The sequence below is a fragment of the Telmatherina bonti genome (genome assembly GCF_933228915.1).
Source record: "Telmatherina bonti genome assembly, chromosome: 18".
Lineage (NCBI taxonomy): Eukaryota > Metazoa > Chordata > Actinopteri > Atheriniformes > Telmatherinidae > Telmatherina > Telmatherina bonti.
In genome coordinates this window covers 17,280,468-17,295,231 of record NC_136616.1, presented here as the reverse complement: position 1 = coordinate 17,295,231, position 14,764 = coordinate 17,280,468, and the positions used below count along the sequence as shown (strand labels likewise).

Below are 14,764 nucleotides of genomic sequence, written 5' to 3'. Positions count from 1 at the left end.
ACTTTCCTGGTGAAATAAAGGAAATAAGTAAATACAAGCTGTCATTCCACCAGAACATTTAGTGGTCCGTTAAATGTTCAATCACTTTCTTCCTTTTTGTTTTATTCTCAGTGAATTATCTTATTCGAGAACATCATGTTGACCTGAAAAGGTTACAGTGTGTTTTAAGTTACTGCTGATGTCCTACAAAAAGCTGAACACTCTGAACCTTTTGAGCTTTTATGTACCTTCTAGATCAGGGATCCCCAAACTTTGTCCTTCAGAACCGGTGTCCTGCAGGTTTTCCAAGTTTCCCAGCTGGAAGACACCTAACTAAAACTCAGACAAGCTCTGTTAAACTAAATACACATTGATTTGAATCAGGTGTGTTGCAGCTGGACACTTGGAAAACCTGCAGGACACCAGTCCTTGAAGACCAGGATTGGGGTAGTCCTGTTCTAGGTCATGTTTCACATATTATATTGGCCGTTTCTTTCTATCTTTTAACAAAATAAACCTTAATTTTGTTTGGGATCAATCAGTCCCCTAACAGGACTTCCAGGTAGACATTTTGGCTGTCAAAACAGGGATTTAAAAAGTATGTAAATGTTTTCGTGGTGAAGTTCTGAAACGATGTACATGTCAGAATAAGGTACTAAAACCCTCACAGACCTCCTAAAGGAACATTAAACCGAATGTGTAATATTAATCTCATCATGTGTTCTGCTCTCCGCTGTGCAGTTCTGGCAGTTCGGTGAGTGGGTGGAAGTGGTGATTGATGATCGGCTGCCGGTGAAGGATGGAAAGCTGCTGTTTGTCCACTCAGTGGAGGGAACTGAGTTCTGGAGTGCCCTGCTGGAAAAGGCTTACGCCAAGTAAGACTGAGAAACACAAGAAACCTCAAGGCGGATGTTGCTTCCTTGTCTTAGAATACGTCTTTATATATGCTGCTGCTTGGAACAAATAGCAGCTCAATGAACATGCACGCTCCGGCTGCTTCATTAGATGCAGTTAGGTGTTCAATTGCTTGTAAACACAAATAGCCAATCAGCCAAGCACATGACTGCATTTCAGCGTATTTAGATTTTCACTCTGGTTTACAGAGAGCGGTCTGAAGAAGAGAAAATATCCAGTGAGCAGCGGCTGTCTGGACCAAAATGTCAGTAGGCAAACTGATTTGGAGATAATAGAAAGGCAACAGTAACTTAAATTACCACTGGGTCCAATCAAATCATGCAGAATGACATCTATTAACACAATGTGTTCAGCTCTGAGGGGCTACAGCAACAGAAGACCCCACTGGGTACCTGTTGGTGTCACTGTAAGCTCAGAACAGGGAATCTATGATGTATTTCACACTGGTTCAGCTAAACTGGACTACATAGGATGGAAAAATGTTACCTGGTTTGACTAGACTCTATTTAGGCTCCACAGTAGAGTCAGAATATGTTGGCATTGATCCATCCTGCCATGAATCAGTGGTTCAGGTTGGAGCTGACGGTGTGTGCACCAGAATCTTCCAGTAGGATAATGCACCACGTCACAAAGCTCAAACCGTCTCTGACTGCTTTCCTGAAGATGACAATGAGTTCACTGCACTCCAATGGCCTCCACGTCCACCAGATCTCAATCCAATGGAGCATCTTTGGGATGTGGTGGAACAGGAGATTCTGTCATCATGCATGTGCAGCCGGCACACCTGCAGCAACTGTGTGATGCTGTCATGTTAACATGGAGCAAAATCTCTGAGGAATGTTTCCAACAGCTTGTTGTGTGTGCCCAGTTAAGCAACTGGAATAAAATCCTTGCTCAAAAATGATGGATAAAACCAGACCCCCTTCGCCATGGCTTTTTTTTTTTTTTAATTTTAGCTGCTTTAAGTTACAAAGTTTGGTTTCAGAATGTATTTTTGCAGCTTTTTGTTCTGTTTTGTTCCATTGGCTCAGATTCTGCTGCACTTCTATGAGACCCAGTTGTTGTAAATTAGACCTCAAGTTTTAATCTCCGACCACAATGCAACATGTCTGACCGTAATGCAACGTGTCTGACCGTAATGCAACATGTCTGACCAAATGCAACGTGTCTGACCGTAATGCAACGTGTCTGACCGTAATGCAACGTGTCTGACCGTAATGCAACGTGTCTGACCGTAATGCAACGTGTCTGACCAAATGCAACGTGTCTGACCGTAATGCAACGTGTCTGACCGTAATGCAACATGTCTGACCAAATGCAACGTGTCTGACCGTAATGCAACATGTCTGACCAAATGCAACATGTCTGACCGTAATGCAACGTGTCTGACCGTAATGCAACATGTCTGACCAAATGCAACGTGTCTGACCGTAATGCAACGTGTCTGACCGTAATGCAACGTGTCTGACCAAATGCAACGTGTCTGACCAAATGCAACGTGTCTGACCGTAATGCAACGTGTCTGACCGTAATGCAACGTGTCTGACCGTAATGCAACGTGTCTGACCGCAATGCAACGTGTCTGACCGTAATGCAACGTGTCTGACCGTAATGCAACGTGTCTGACCGCAATGCAACGTGTCTGACCGCAATGCAACGTGTCTGACCGCAATGCAACGTGTCTGACCACAATGCAACGTGTCTGACCGCAATGCAACGTGTCTGACCGCAATGCAACGTGTCTGACCGCAATGCAACGTGTCTGACCGCAATGCAACGTGTCTGACCGCAATGCAACGTGTCTGACCGCAATGCAACGTGTCTGACCGCAATGCAACGTGTCTGACCGTAATGCAACATTTTGGAAACACAAGCTGAATATCCCGACAAACTTTCAAGTTTGCACCACAAAAGTGGGAATAAGTCAGAATCCTTATGTGCTGTTTAAAGATAAAACACTTCTTCTTTTCACAAAGCAGCTCTAAATATTTGGATTTATGTGTAAATTAAACTGAAAGAAAAATGATTGAAGTAATTTCTTCCCCCTTTTTAAATGAATCCCCCTGATACATCCAGTTTGAAGGGGTTGTTAGAGGATGGAAAAGTGAAAAAAGTCCTGTACTGTGCAGGACTTGAGGTCTTTTACAGATTTTATTCTGCTGCAGTGGACTGTATATGTAAAGAGCAGCATTATTAAAACCTTTTTAAGTGCATTATGTACACACCTGCCAACTCAACAGAGCTTCTCCGATGAGACTGATGCTTTGTTATACACACATGTAGTTACATGGTCATGCTTCTGCACAATGTTAAGCAGTCAGTGCAGCGAGGGTTGTGTGTTTGGGAACATCCTGTTACTGCAGTTGGATCTTTGTTTGGAAAAGTTTATGTTTAAGCTTTAACATTAAACTTTGGTCTTGTTGTGTCCCAGGTTGAACGGCTGCTACGAGGCTCTGTCGGGGGGGAGTACGTCAGAAGGGTTTGAGGACTTCACAGGCGGCGTGACGGAGATGTACGAGCTGAAGAAAGCCCCTTCAGACCTCTACAGCATCATGGGCAGAGCTATAGAGAGAGGATCGTTGCTCGGCTGCTCCATTGACGTCAGTACTGAAACATTTATTCCTCCTTCGATCCAAGACGATAAGAAAGATTTGTCGTTTGTTGTGGAATTCCAAAGAGACTTTATTTTCAGTTTAATCTGGATAAAACAGTTTAATTGAAAATTGAAAACCACAAATCAAATTATTTAAATCTTTTATTATTTAGTAATGACTTATTAATATGCGATCATTTTTGGATCGGATGCTGCCAGAACTTTAAAAAACAAAAAAAAAAAATAAAAATCTGTAACAAGTGGAAGCATAGAGAGTAGAATAAAAACCAGAAGCGCAGTTGTTCAAAAGGAAGACATTGAACAATATTTGAAGCAGCATGTGCAGCCCTCCAGTTAGCTGCTTGTGCAAGGGAAGGCCTTGCTTATTTCAGCAAGACGAGGCTAAACCTCAGTCTGCAGCTGGATTACCATTCAGGAACCAGGTCCAGGTGAACTAAGTCCTCTGTGGAGTTCTTACCTGTCAGAAATCCTCTGACAGATAAGCATGAAAGGACATGAAGGAGGAGACAAACAGCTGACCAGTCGAAATCCCACATTTAGCAAGAATCTGGCAACATTTCACTTTCAAAGCCACATCAGTTGTTTGCTTCTGATTCTCCACATATCTTTGGCTAAAGAAAGCTGATGTAAGATGCACTTGTCCTAATGGCTTGGAAACATGTTGATGCCATCAAATTTTATTATGCATTAAATAAAAAGTGATAAAATAAGTAGTTTCACTACGATATTGAACATAAAAAAAGTCTGTTTTTACACAGGTGTTTTGCGACCGAAGCAGTTTGGGATTTATGGAGCGTGACAAAGCTGTTTTATAGTTTCAAATGTCTGCTTGTATTCATCTTTATGACTTGGTTTTATCTTGTGAAGCACTTTGTGTTGCCCGTGGCATGAAAAGTGCTCAAGAAATAAAGTTTGATTTGATCTGATGGTGAAAAAGTAGCAGCAAGACGCCACTGTTGGATATAAAACTGCTGAAATTTGATCAGGGGTTAAACCAGGAGGGGGCAGTGAAGATTGGGAAATGACATCTGGCAAGCATATACAGTGTGTCAAGGACGCTTGAGCAAACCATGTGTTTGCAGACAGGGAGCACTGAACTCTCATCTTGGTAAAGAGCAGTTTCTGCTGTCATTGTGCTTCTTGGATTAAACACAAAGAACTGCCAGTCTGACCGGAAATCTTTACAGAAACATACTTTTTTTTTTTTTTTTTTTTTTACTCCGACAAATGAAATGCCGAAATATTAACATTGGCTAAACCTTCATTTGTCCTGTGATGATGTTTAAGTTGCACGCTTGAACCCCATGCAGATGAAATCAAATGCAAACATCTTTAACTCAGAAAGGCCTTAAAAAGACTCATGGTATGCTTCACGGGCTTTCCAGCTGCTACATAAACACTGAGGCATGGCGAGATCCTCGGGTCTTCAAGGGCACAGTGACATCATGGCGTTCATCGCAGTGATAGATTTCTCATTCTGCTCGGTGTGTTGATGATGAAGCGATGCCTTTCAGCTCAGCCTGTTGCTCACCGTCTCCTCTGCAGATCACCAGCTCGTCAGACATGGAGGCTGTAACGTTCAAGAAGCTGGTGAAGGGACACGCCTACTCCGTTACTGCTGTGGACGAGGTAAGCCGTCACGCAGAGATGCGAGAGTAGAATCCAATTAAAAAGGGGGTCGAAATATTTAATATTTCCAAATCTGGTGTCCTTTTGGGGCCAAAAGTGTAGACTGACAGAAACTGAAATAAAATTGTGAAACATTAATATTTTTTCCTGCTTTTTTTCCCCCACAAATCATCTAAACAACATCTGTCCTGCTAAAAAAGAACTAACAAAAAACATTTGATCATTTTTAAGATATTAACCCTTTAAATTCCAGTCTAAATGTTTAAATTACTGCCTTATTCATTACAACACAATGATGAAAACTGATTTAATTACCATACAATAGATATTAGAGGGATGGATCTTTGGTTGGTGATTAGACACCTGGATATGTCAAAGATCTGCAACATTATTTATTGATTATTTTTATGTTGCATCACATATTACCTCTGGTGGCCTTTCTGGCTGAAATTGCTTGCATTGAATTGCATAAAAATGAGACATTTCAATTAAAATGTCCTTACAGTTTCAGCCATTTATTCTTTAATGTCAACATTTCATTTGGGAGAAAAGTAGTGATGTTTGACATTTTTTGCTCGATTCCACCAGATTTAACTGGTTTCTTTTTGTAGGCAGATACAGGTAATCCTGGTATTATGGAACCATGGAACCACATGGGGCAAATGAGTAATTTACATGTTTGGGAATTTTTACCTTATTATTTGAATATTAACCCTCTGATGCATAAATTATTTAGAAAAATCTGCCCCCTTTTTTTTTTTTATTTTAACAAACATTTCACCTCTACAGACATGTATAGATACTTTTCTGTGTCTTTAATATTATTTGACTTTTTTTTGTTTGTTTGTTTTATCTTATATGAATAGTTATAAAATGTCTTATTTATATAAAAAAACATTCTAAAAACTGGACTAGTAGCTTTCTTGTCTGGTTTATCACTGAGGTAAAGTTGCTAATTATATGTTAAATGAAATATTATTCTATATTTATTCTTCAGTGAGTGGCAGTGGGTTGAGGGACTCTCCTAATGTCCAATGAAGTGGCAAAATTGCAAATATACCATCCTCAGTTAAGAATATAGCAGAAAACAGCCTTTAAACAAGTGTCCACTGAAGTGGGCATGATGCATCAATGGATTAATTTTGGATGTTGATGAGGAATTCATTTCACACACAAATAACATGGAGTCTCCTGGGAGTCCTAAAGCCCAACAATATAACTGAGAATCAACAGGATTTCTTGCATCTGCCTGCCACTAGCTGCAACACAGCCTAAATGATCACCAAGTTTAAAAAAAAAAAAAAGTTGAAGGCATCAGGGTTAATATACTTTGCTTACTTGATCATTATTTGTCTGTTGGCATCCAACGATGACAAACTTTTTAAAGCACTTCAGGCCAAGATAAACTTAAAAGTTCCAACAGTTTTCCTTGAACTTTACTCACCAGATGCACATGAACATTTCGCTTCATTCGCTGTAGCTCAGCTTACCGTGCATAAACTCACTCAAAGGTCAATTAAACTGAGAAAAGTTTGAGCCACCAAAGAAAAGCTGCAGCTTCGCTTATCAGTTATGACATCCAGACGAGTCATGCTGAGCTCGGAGACGGTTGCTCTGCAGCATCCCTAATGACGACCAGCTGACTTCTGAGGATTTTATAATCTGTTCTTTCTCGTTTTGTAACAATGATTATTAGATTTAAAGTAGCAGGTTGTGTTTTTATCATGGTGTGAGTGGAACAGACTCATCTGAAGTTGTGTTACACTGTAAAGCAGCGCAGACGCAGAACGTGACCATCGGCTGTGTTTCTTCGCCCTCAGGTGGTGTACAGAGGAAGTCTGACAAAGCTGGTCCGCATCAGGAACCCATGGGGGGAGGTGGAATGGACCGGGGCCTGGAGTGATAAGTAAGATTTTACAGTCATGTGATTACTTAACAATCTGACACTGAATAAAAAAAAACAAAACAAAAAAAACCAAAACAGCCTTTTTATAATTTTCTACTGAGACTGGTGAGATTAAAAAACTGTTTTATGGAATTTGAGACGTGTTCCTGTTGGATGAAACATGACCTTTTGGTAGTTTTTGCTTCTTCTCTTTACATGGAATCATTACATTGACATAAAAAGTATTCAGTGCCTGTAAAATTAGGCCAAAAAAACAGGATTATCCTGTTGGATCAGAGGTTTAGCTTGTCTGTCATTAGGAAGAAGACTTTGACAGAATAAGTGGCTTGGAAGTTGTATATTTTCTTAGTTACAAAACTAAAAATACCACCCTTTTCCTCCCTAATGGGAATATTATGTTACATCACAACCAAAAACACAGCTGAATATGAGCAGGAAAAACAAAACCAACTGCAGTAAGGATCTATAAACGGAGGATTTGTTGTACAGTGCTGTCTGATTCAGAATAAATGAAGCGCTGTCATCTAACATCATGTCCCATTTCAGGGTTTTGATGTTTACAAAATGGCCTCTATGGCTTTACAGATGTTTAATCTGGAAGCTTTTGACAGATAAAATGGTTTTATTAATGTTTCCACTTTAGAATCAGGAGGTATCAAGATGGATGACAATTCTTAGCTTCTCTTTCAGGTACAAAAAAACCCCAAAAACAACAAAAATAGCCTTATTGTGGTCGTGTTTTCTTTGGATCATTGTGAGATCAGCTAAAAGATCGACCTCCGGATGAGTTCAGACTACATTCCCTGCTACTACATAACTGGGTGAAATGTGTCTCCAGTGGTGCAACCAGAGAAAATGGAATGGGATGTCCATTGGAGCGTAAAAAATGAGTTTGTGTTGTCGGCTCCTCGTGTGAACGTCTGCAAGATGTAAACAACTGACTGGGATGACTGTCAGACTTCTTTACATGCTTAGTCATGTTTAGTCGTCTAGTTTTAAGGGAGGATGGACGGTGATTAACTGGGTTTCCACGCTGCATAGTGGTTAGCACGCTGGTTAGCACGCTGCATAGTGGTTAGCACGCTGGTTAGCACGCTGCATAGTGGTTAGCACGCTGGTTAGCACGCTGCATAGTGGTTAGCACGCCCAAAGCAGCCGAACCTCGGCTGCTTTGGGCAGTTGCCTTTCTGTGTGGAGTTTGTATGTTCACCCCGTGTATGCGGGACGGGTACTACGGCTTTCTCCCTCCCACAAGTGGTGGTTAAATGATTCAATTCAATTCAGCTTTATTTGTATAGCTCCACTTCACAACGATGTTGTCACAGGGCACTTTACATACACATAATTTCGAGCCAAGTCATACATATCCTATAATAAAAACCAACTGATTGCATCGAATCATGACTTCAATCCAATCCCCCATCCTGAGCTGCACGCGGCGACAGTGGGAAGGAAAAAACTCCCCATTAACAGGGAGAAAAACCTCCGGCAGAACCCGGCTCAGGGAGGGCAGCCATCTGCCTCGACTGGTTGGTGTGGAGAGGACAGGAAAGACAGAACAATATGTACAGCTGCATAAATGATCTTATATGCAAGTCACTTTGGATAAAAGCATCTGCCAAATGACTGAAAAATAAAATAGAATCATTTAAACATGTAGTTTTATTCTTAAAGCTTCCTGCTGGCTGCAGTGTTATGGGAAGAAAAATCAACTTGTTAAATCCAGATGAATAAAAAAAGATATTTTTTTTGTATCAGGCTGATTTGGCTTGAAAAAATGATACATTTTAAATATTTCCATTGTACCTGCTGATAAGTCAGGTTTTAGCCTCCGTTTGCATCTTCCAGCTATTTCTGCTCTAATCTTCTGTACTTCAACACAACTGTTTTCCTAGTAAAGCTGTTTTTATGTATATTTTTGGTTTCCATTATAATCAAATCAAACTTTATTTTTATAGCACTTTTTGTGCTTGAAAACAATACAAAGTGCTTCACATAATAGAACAATTTACATCAAAATAGATAAAACACACACACACATACACCCATATTCCCCTTTCACCCACCCTCAACCACCCTCACCCATGCCCTATTAGCCCCTATACCAGTTAAAAGAAGATGAATGGCCAGGTACATTTGTACCAGATGTGCACCAGATGATGGTCTAAAATATTATTAGTATTAGTATGATTAGTCAAAAATAACTGTATTAGCTGTATTAAGACAACACATTAACCAGCAGACCCTAAATTTACAGATGCACTATTGTACACATCATTGTCCAACAGTTCATTGTGTAAAACTTGACAACAAGCAGTTGGATCCATTTCATTTGAATCAGATGTATTGGAGCAGGGAAACACGTAAAACCTGCAGGACTGAGATCCTCAAGGACCCAACTTTCAACCTTTCAGCACCAGAAAGCCCGACCACTTAGAATTTACTAGACATGAACCAGGATGAGCCAAGAAAAATTTCCAGTCAAGTTGCCGCATTGTTCTTAGTGAAAGAAAACCTTCATCCAAGCAAACGAGGTGCAGCCGAACATGTGTGTGCATATGTAAGGTCATAAACTGTGTGTTTTTCAGCAAAGGACAGCATCTATAAGAATTTATGACAGAACATGCATCAAATATTCAGTGGCGAGACCTCCAGAAAGGCCCCTGGTGTCACAAGCTATTTGGGCAACAATGCTTTGTGTTTCCTGCTGTTGCTTCTGCATAATCAGACTCTAAAACATCAGTTTCAGCTGAAGCTAGCTCGCGTGCACACTTCACTGAGCAAGAAATGCATAATTTAACTTTTAAAAAATGTAGTGAGGAGGCTGTGTTCTGTAAAACGCACTGGTGGGAGCATCCCAACCCGACCCAGCACAGATCTGGTGGAAAAAACCGTAAAGCTGAGTCTGTACGGTCATGTTTGCTTCTGTGCAGTTATACGTTTTCTCTGTGAACTCCTCAGCTCCAGAGAATGGGACAACGTGGATCACTCCGTCAGAAGTCGCCTCCAAAACTGCAGTGAAGACGGTGAATTCTGGTGGGTGAAACTCTGACTTGTTCATGGCTTTAAATCCTATTTCCTCGAGTGTAACCCCATTAAGAAGAGACTAACTTTCTCTTTTATCATACGTGCAGGATTTATGTCCAATTTGATTTGTGTCAGATTACGAACATCGATGCAACTTTTCATCTGCAGCCAAACAAGATTCCGCTTTTGGACTCTGTGATGGAAACTTTTTTGCAAGGAAATCACTCAGATCCAGAGTTATTTTCTCTTTTTCCAGGATGTCTTTCAGGGACTTCCTGCTCGAGTTCACCCGTCTGGAGATCTGCAACCTGACGGCTGACGCCTTGCAGAACAACCAGATGAAGAAATGGAGCTCCTCGCTGTTTCAGGGGGAGTGGCGGAGGGGCAGCACTGCCGGAGGCTGCCGCAACTATCCAGGTACAAATATTGGAAGTGGAGAAATGAGATAAAAGATAAACTGTAAGTCTGCAGAGGGAAACCTGAAGGTATGAAGGTAATGGCGTAATTTGCACGGGGGATAGGGGGGTTGCAACCCCCGCAAAAATCACATCCAGCCAATAACCCCCCCCCCCCTCCAAAAATATAACATAACGATTCTATCGGCGCCGATAGAAAATGACTCCCGCGATTCAAACTAGCGTAACTCCGCAACCATTTACGTTGTCAGCGTAGTTCCAACAGATTCTAAAAGCTGAGAAACGTATCTTTCTGATGATATGTGACGAGCACAAAATCAGCTGAGCGGAAGCTGCCATGGCCTTGCTAACTAGTGCCTAAATACAGCAGGACAATACCAGTCATTACTTTGTCATTGTGGCATAAATGGTCATTTACACAGCTGCAATAATGTTAAGTAAATCACAGTAAAAGTAACACAATACATTTCTTATACAGACCCACCAAATTACCTGGACTGGTTTTGCAAATGTGAATAATTAAACAAGTGAAAAAAACAGGCAAAGAGTGCAACCCCCCCAATGGCAAACCCAAAGTTACGCCCTTGTATGAAGGAAGGAAATAAATAGACGTTGAGAATCTCATATCATTCTAAAACCTGTTTCATAAACTTGGAGTTGCATTCAGTCCAACAAACAATATTTATATGTAAGATTTTTATATTTTGTTTAAATGTTAGGTTCAGTCTGGTGCAGCAGGATGGAGGAAGGATTCAGATGATTTCCATCAAGTGACTTGTTTTGAACAATAAGCATTGAAACAAAGCTTTGTTTTCTGTATAAATTTGGGAAATGCCCCATCATCACATGCGAGGAATTTATTCCCTGCATGTGATGATGGGACATCCCTTATTTTATTAGTTTGCAACAAGAAAAAAAACTTTTTTTTTCTGCTGAGAAGAATCATTTTTTAGAATTTCTAATTCCTGTATTTGTAAATGTGACGGAGCATTTAAACGTTTTACTCGTGTTCACCTTTAAAACAAAGATGTCGTTCAGAGTTAATGAAGACAGACGTGAATAGTTCGTTATAGCTGGAAAAGGTGGAGGAACCTGACCTTTCTACTTCTTGTCTGCAGCAACCTTTTGGTTGAATCCCCAGTTTAAGATCTTGCTGCAGCACCCGGACTCCCCCGACAAATCAGACTGCAGCTTTTTGGTTGCTCTCATGCAAAAAGACCGCAGGAGGAAGCGGCAGGAGGGCAAAGACATGGAGACCATTGGGTTTGCTGTGTACGAGGTGAGCAGCTCTCTAGGAAAACTTCATTTTAAAAAAAAAAAAAATGTATTCCATCTTTTTTTTGTTAATTCTCAAATAATTGATTATTCTTATTTTTGCAGGTTCCAGATGAAGTAAGAATTTATTTTTTTTTAAATTTTTTGGTTTTTGTAACTAAAAAATGTGTCACATTTTGCATATTTGCATGTATATTTTATTGTAAATGCTCCTGGAAGGAGATTTTCTCAGTGCTTGCTAACTCTTAACCCCCCCCCCAATCTCAGTTTGCGGGGAAGTCAGGGGTCCACCTGAAGCGGGACTTTTTCCTCACTCACGCCTCCAGTGCTCGTTCTGAGCTCTTCATCAACCTGAGGGAGGTCAGCTCGCGGCTGCGGCTTCCAGCTGGGGAGTACATCGTCGTCCCCTCCACCTTTGAGCCCAACCAAGAGGCAAATTTCGTCCTGAGAGTTTTCTCTGAAAAGCCTGCGAACTCAGAGTGAGTACAGATGAAAAGGGGCAAGGAAAGTTTGAGGAAGCAGGTTTTTAATTCAGGTCAATTCAGCTTTATTCAGCAACGACACTTTACAGATGCTTAATAATCATAATAAACAGCCTGGTAAAGGAAAACCAACAGATTGCATTAAATCTTGACCAACCCAGTCCCCCATCCTGAGCATGCACGATTTGACGTGTCATGACTGTTACGGTTTGAGGACAGTTTTAATGAGTATTTTTGAGTAATTGTTGAAGAAAGTTGAGTTATTACTTTTAATATATGTAAAATATCTGATTATTTTTAGGATTAGTGTTTTTTTTCTTTGACAGAAGCAGGAAAGGATCCAAAAAGGTCCATTAAAAACAGTTATTAAAGCAAAACATTATTTGAAACCAAACAAATCGCTCTTCACCACCAGTTGTTCCCCCCATGATAACCCATCATCACAAGATGTATTTCCATCCAGTGTTTCATTAACTTTTCACTAAGATCTTCTATAGATAATGGGTCTAACCATTGCGTAAAGTCTTCTCCAGCACAAAGATTCTCTCTGGGGTGCTGGACTGGACTCTGTGGTAGCCGATCCATGTGTGAAAATCTATGCGTCATGCTCCATGAACCACTCTTTTGCAATTTGAGCCTGATAAATCATGTCATTGTCAAGATTTGACTCTTGTGAAATAGATTAATGTATTTTCCACAACCACAGGATGTGCCTGTCCACATGGTTGTTTAAGAAATGAGAAGCTCCTTGGTTACATCAGTTGGGGTTAAATAACTTGTTCCCACTAAAAGACATTCGTCCATACAGTAATTATCCAGTATGGGACTCGTCCTCTTTTACTTTGTTCAATCCAGGTGGCGACTTTTCTGTTTTGGCCTGGCAGTGTGTAACGGGGCTTTTACATGATCCAAGCTTTGATTTTTCTAATGATGACAAGCGATGTTAGTCTGATTCCTCTCATGTAAACATCTGGAGACGCAGGTGGCAAAAAGTCCAAAAGTAACTTTAATGTGTAAAGTTGCTCCATAATTTCACAAATAAAATGAAAATGCAAAGAAAACAAAACTTAGAATTCAACAACTCCAGGTTTTTTTTAATCAAATATGACAAATTTGTTGAAAATTTCCAAATGTTGCCATAAAATGTGTAATGTATCCCTCTTTAATGGATCATTTATCTTGAAACAGTCTCACAAAACAAAGTGCAACATAAAATGCAAATGTTTTTCGGTTTCACAAAACTTAAGACGGAGGGAAAAACACAAACAAATATGTTTAGTGCTTAAAAAAGCATAAAACACAAAACGAAAAAATAAAAACAATGCTACTGTGCCTTGAAACTTGAAATACACCTACAGAGAAAAAATACAAACATTTAAAGAAGACATTTTAAGAAACGCATTTCAGAAAATAAGTGTTGACGGTTTTTTTTGCTTTGTTGTTTTTTTGTTGTGCTTCAGTATTCCTAAGCTTGGGTTTTGGTTTTATTGTCGTCTTTTGTACCTTTGGGCCACCGTAGAAATGAGCGTGGCTTTTAGAAAGTCAAAAATCAGGACCTTTTCTTTTCAGTAAATGTAACTTTCTTTCTCCTCAGGGAGCTTGATGACGATGTTAAAGCAGAGCTTCCAGTGGAGGTAAGAAAAAGGGAGAACTTTGTAGCACTCAACCAGTCATACTTTGTGTAATGTAATCAGGATAAACATTTTCTTCGTCCCAGAATCGTCTGGATGAAAGTCAGATCGACGCAGGCTTTAAGAATCTCTTCCGACAACTGGCAGGACCGGTAAGTGCACTCTTACTGTCATAGGAGGAGAAACTTTGCTCTGGAGGGAATAATGATATTACATTTAACTGAACTATGTTTTGACCAATAGGATATGGAGATCAGTGTCACAGAGCTGCAAACCATACTGAACAGGATCATCGGCAAACGTTAGTAGCAGAGAAATTAGTCCAATTTGTCCAATCGCATATTTCAGTTCAATCATAATACTATTTATGTGCATTTGTCACGTAAACAGATAAAGACCTGAAGACGGATGGCTTCACCAAAGAAGCTTGTCGCAGTATGATCAATCTCATGGATGTATCCTTGAAATGCAGTTGCTCAGCTTTGCTTTGGGAAATGTGTGTACTCGTTGATGCTTGGATCCTTCTTTTCTTTCCTGCTTTATTTCCTCTTGTGGAAATGGAAACAAAAATGGTATGAAAACACAGTTTTTCTGAACTTCCTCGCTCAGACGGATGGCAGCGGGAAGCTGGGCCTGACGGAGTTCCATGTCCTCTGGGAAAAGATTAAACGATACCTGGTGAGATTGGGATGGCTCAAGCAAAGTCTGTGCTGACTTGGCTTTGAAGAAAAATTTTAGGGCTCTTCTACCTGAACTCTGTTCTACCATTCATTAGTATGTGAAATGTTCATAGGCACTGTCAAACTCAGCTTTGGAAAATAAATAAATAAATAATAGATAAATAAAGGAAAAAGGTTTTGGCCATTGAGCACTCTACAAACACCATACTT

General features: G+C 40.2%; 1 protein-coding gene across 1 annotated transcript in view; it reads left to right on the top strand.

The window, feature by feature from the left end:
• capn1 (calpain 1) overlaps positions 1-14,764 on the top strand; it is a 42,475-nt gene that overhangs the window by 24,420 nt on the left and 3,291 nt on the right. The window contains exons 5-18 of the mRNA XM_079257952.1: positions 721-854; positions 3,326-3,494; positions 5,054-5,137; positions 6,958-7,043; positions 10,005-10,079; positions 10,327-10,487; positions 11,605-11,765; positions 11,867-11,878; positions 12,029-12,240; positions 13,838-13,877; positions 13,961-14,026; positions 14,118-14,175; positions 14,265-14,329; positions 14,484-14,552. Of these exons, the coding sequence (XP_079114078.1) occupies positions 721-854; positions 3,326-3,494; positions 5,054-5,137; positions 6,958-7,043; positions 10,005-10,079; positions 10,327-10,487; positions 11,605-11,765; positions 11,867-11,878; positions 12,029-12,240; positions 13,838-13,877; positions 13,961-14,026; positions 14,118-14,175; positions 14,265-14,329; positions 14,484-14,552 (1,392 nt within the window). The remainder of the gene's footprint in view (positions 1-720; positions 855-3,325; positions 3,495-5,053; positions 5,138-6,957; positions 7,044-10,004; positions 10,080-10,326; positions 10,488-11,604; positions 11,766-11,866; positions 11,879-12,028; positions 12,241-13,837; positions 13,878-13,960; positions 14,027-14,117; positions 14,176-14,264; positions 14,330-14,483; positions 14,553-14,764) is intronic.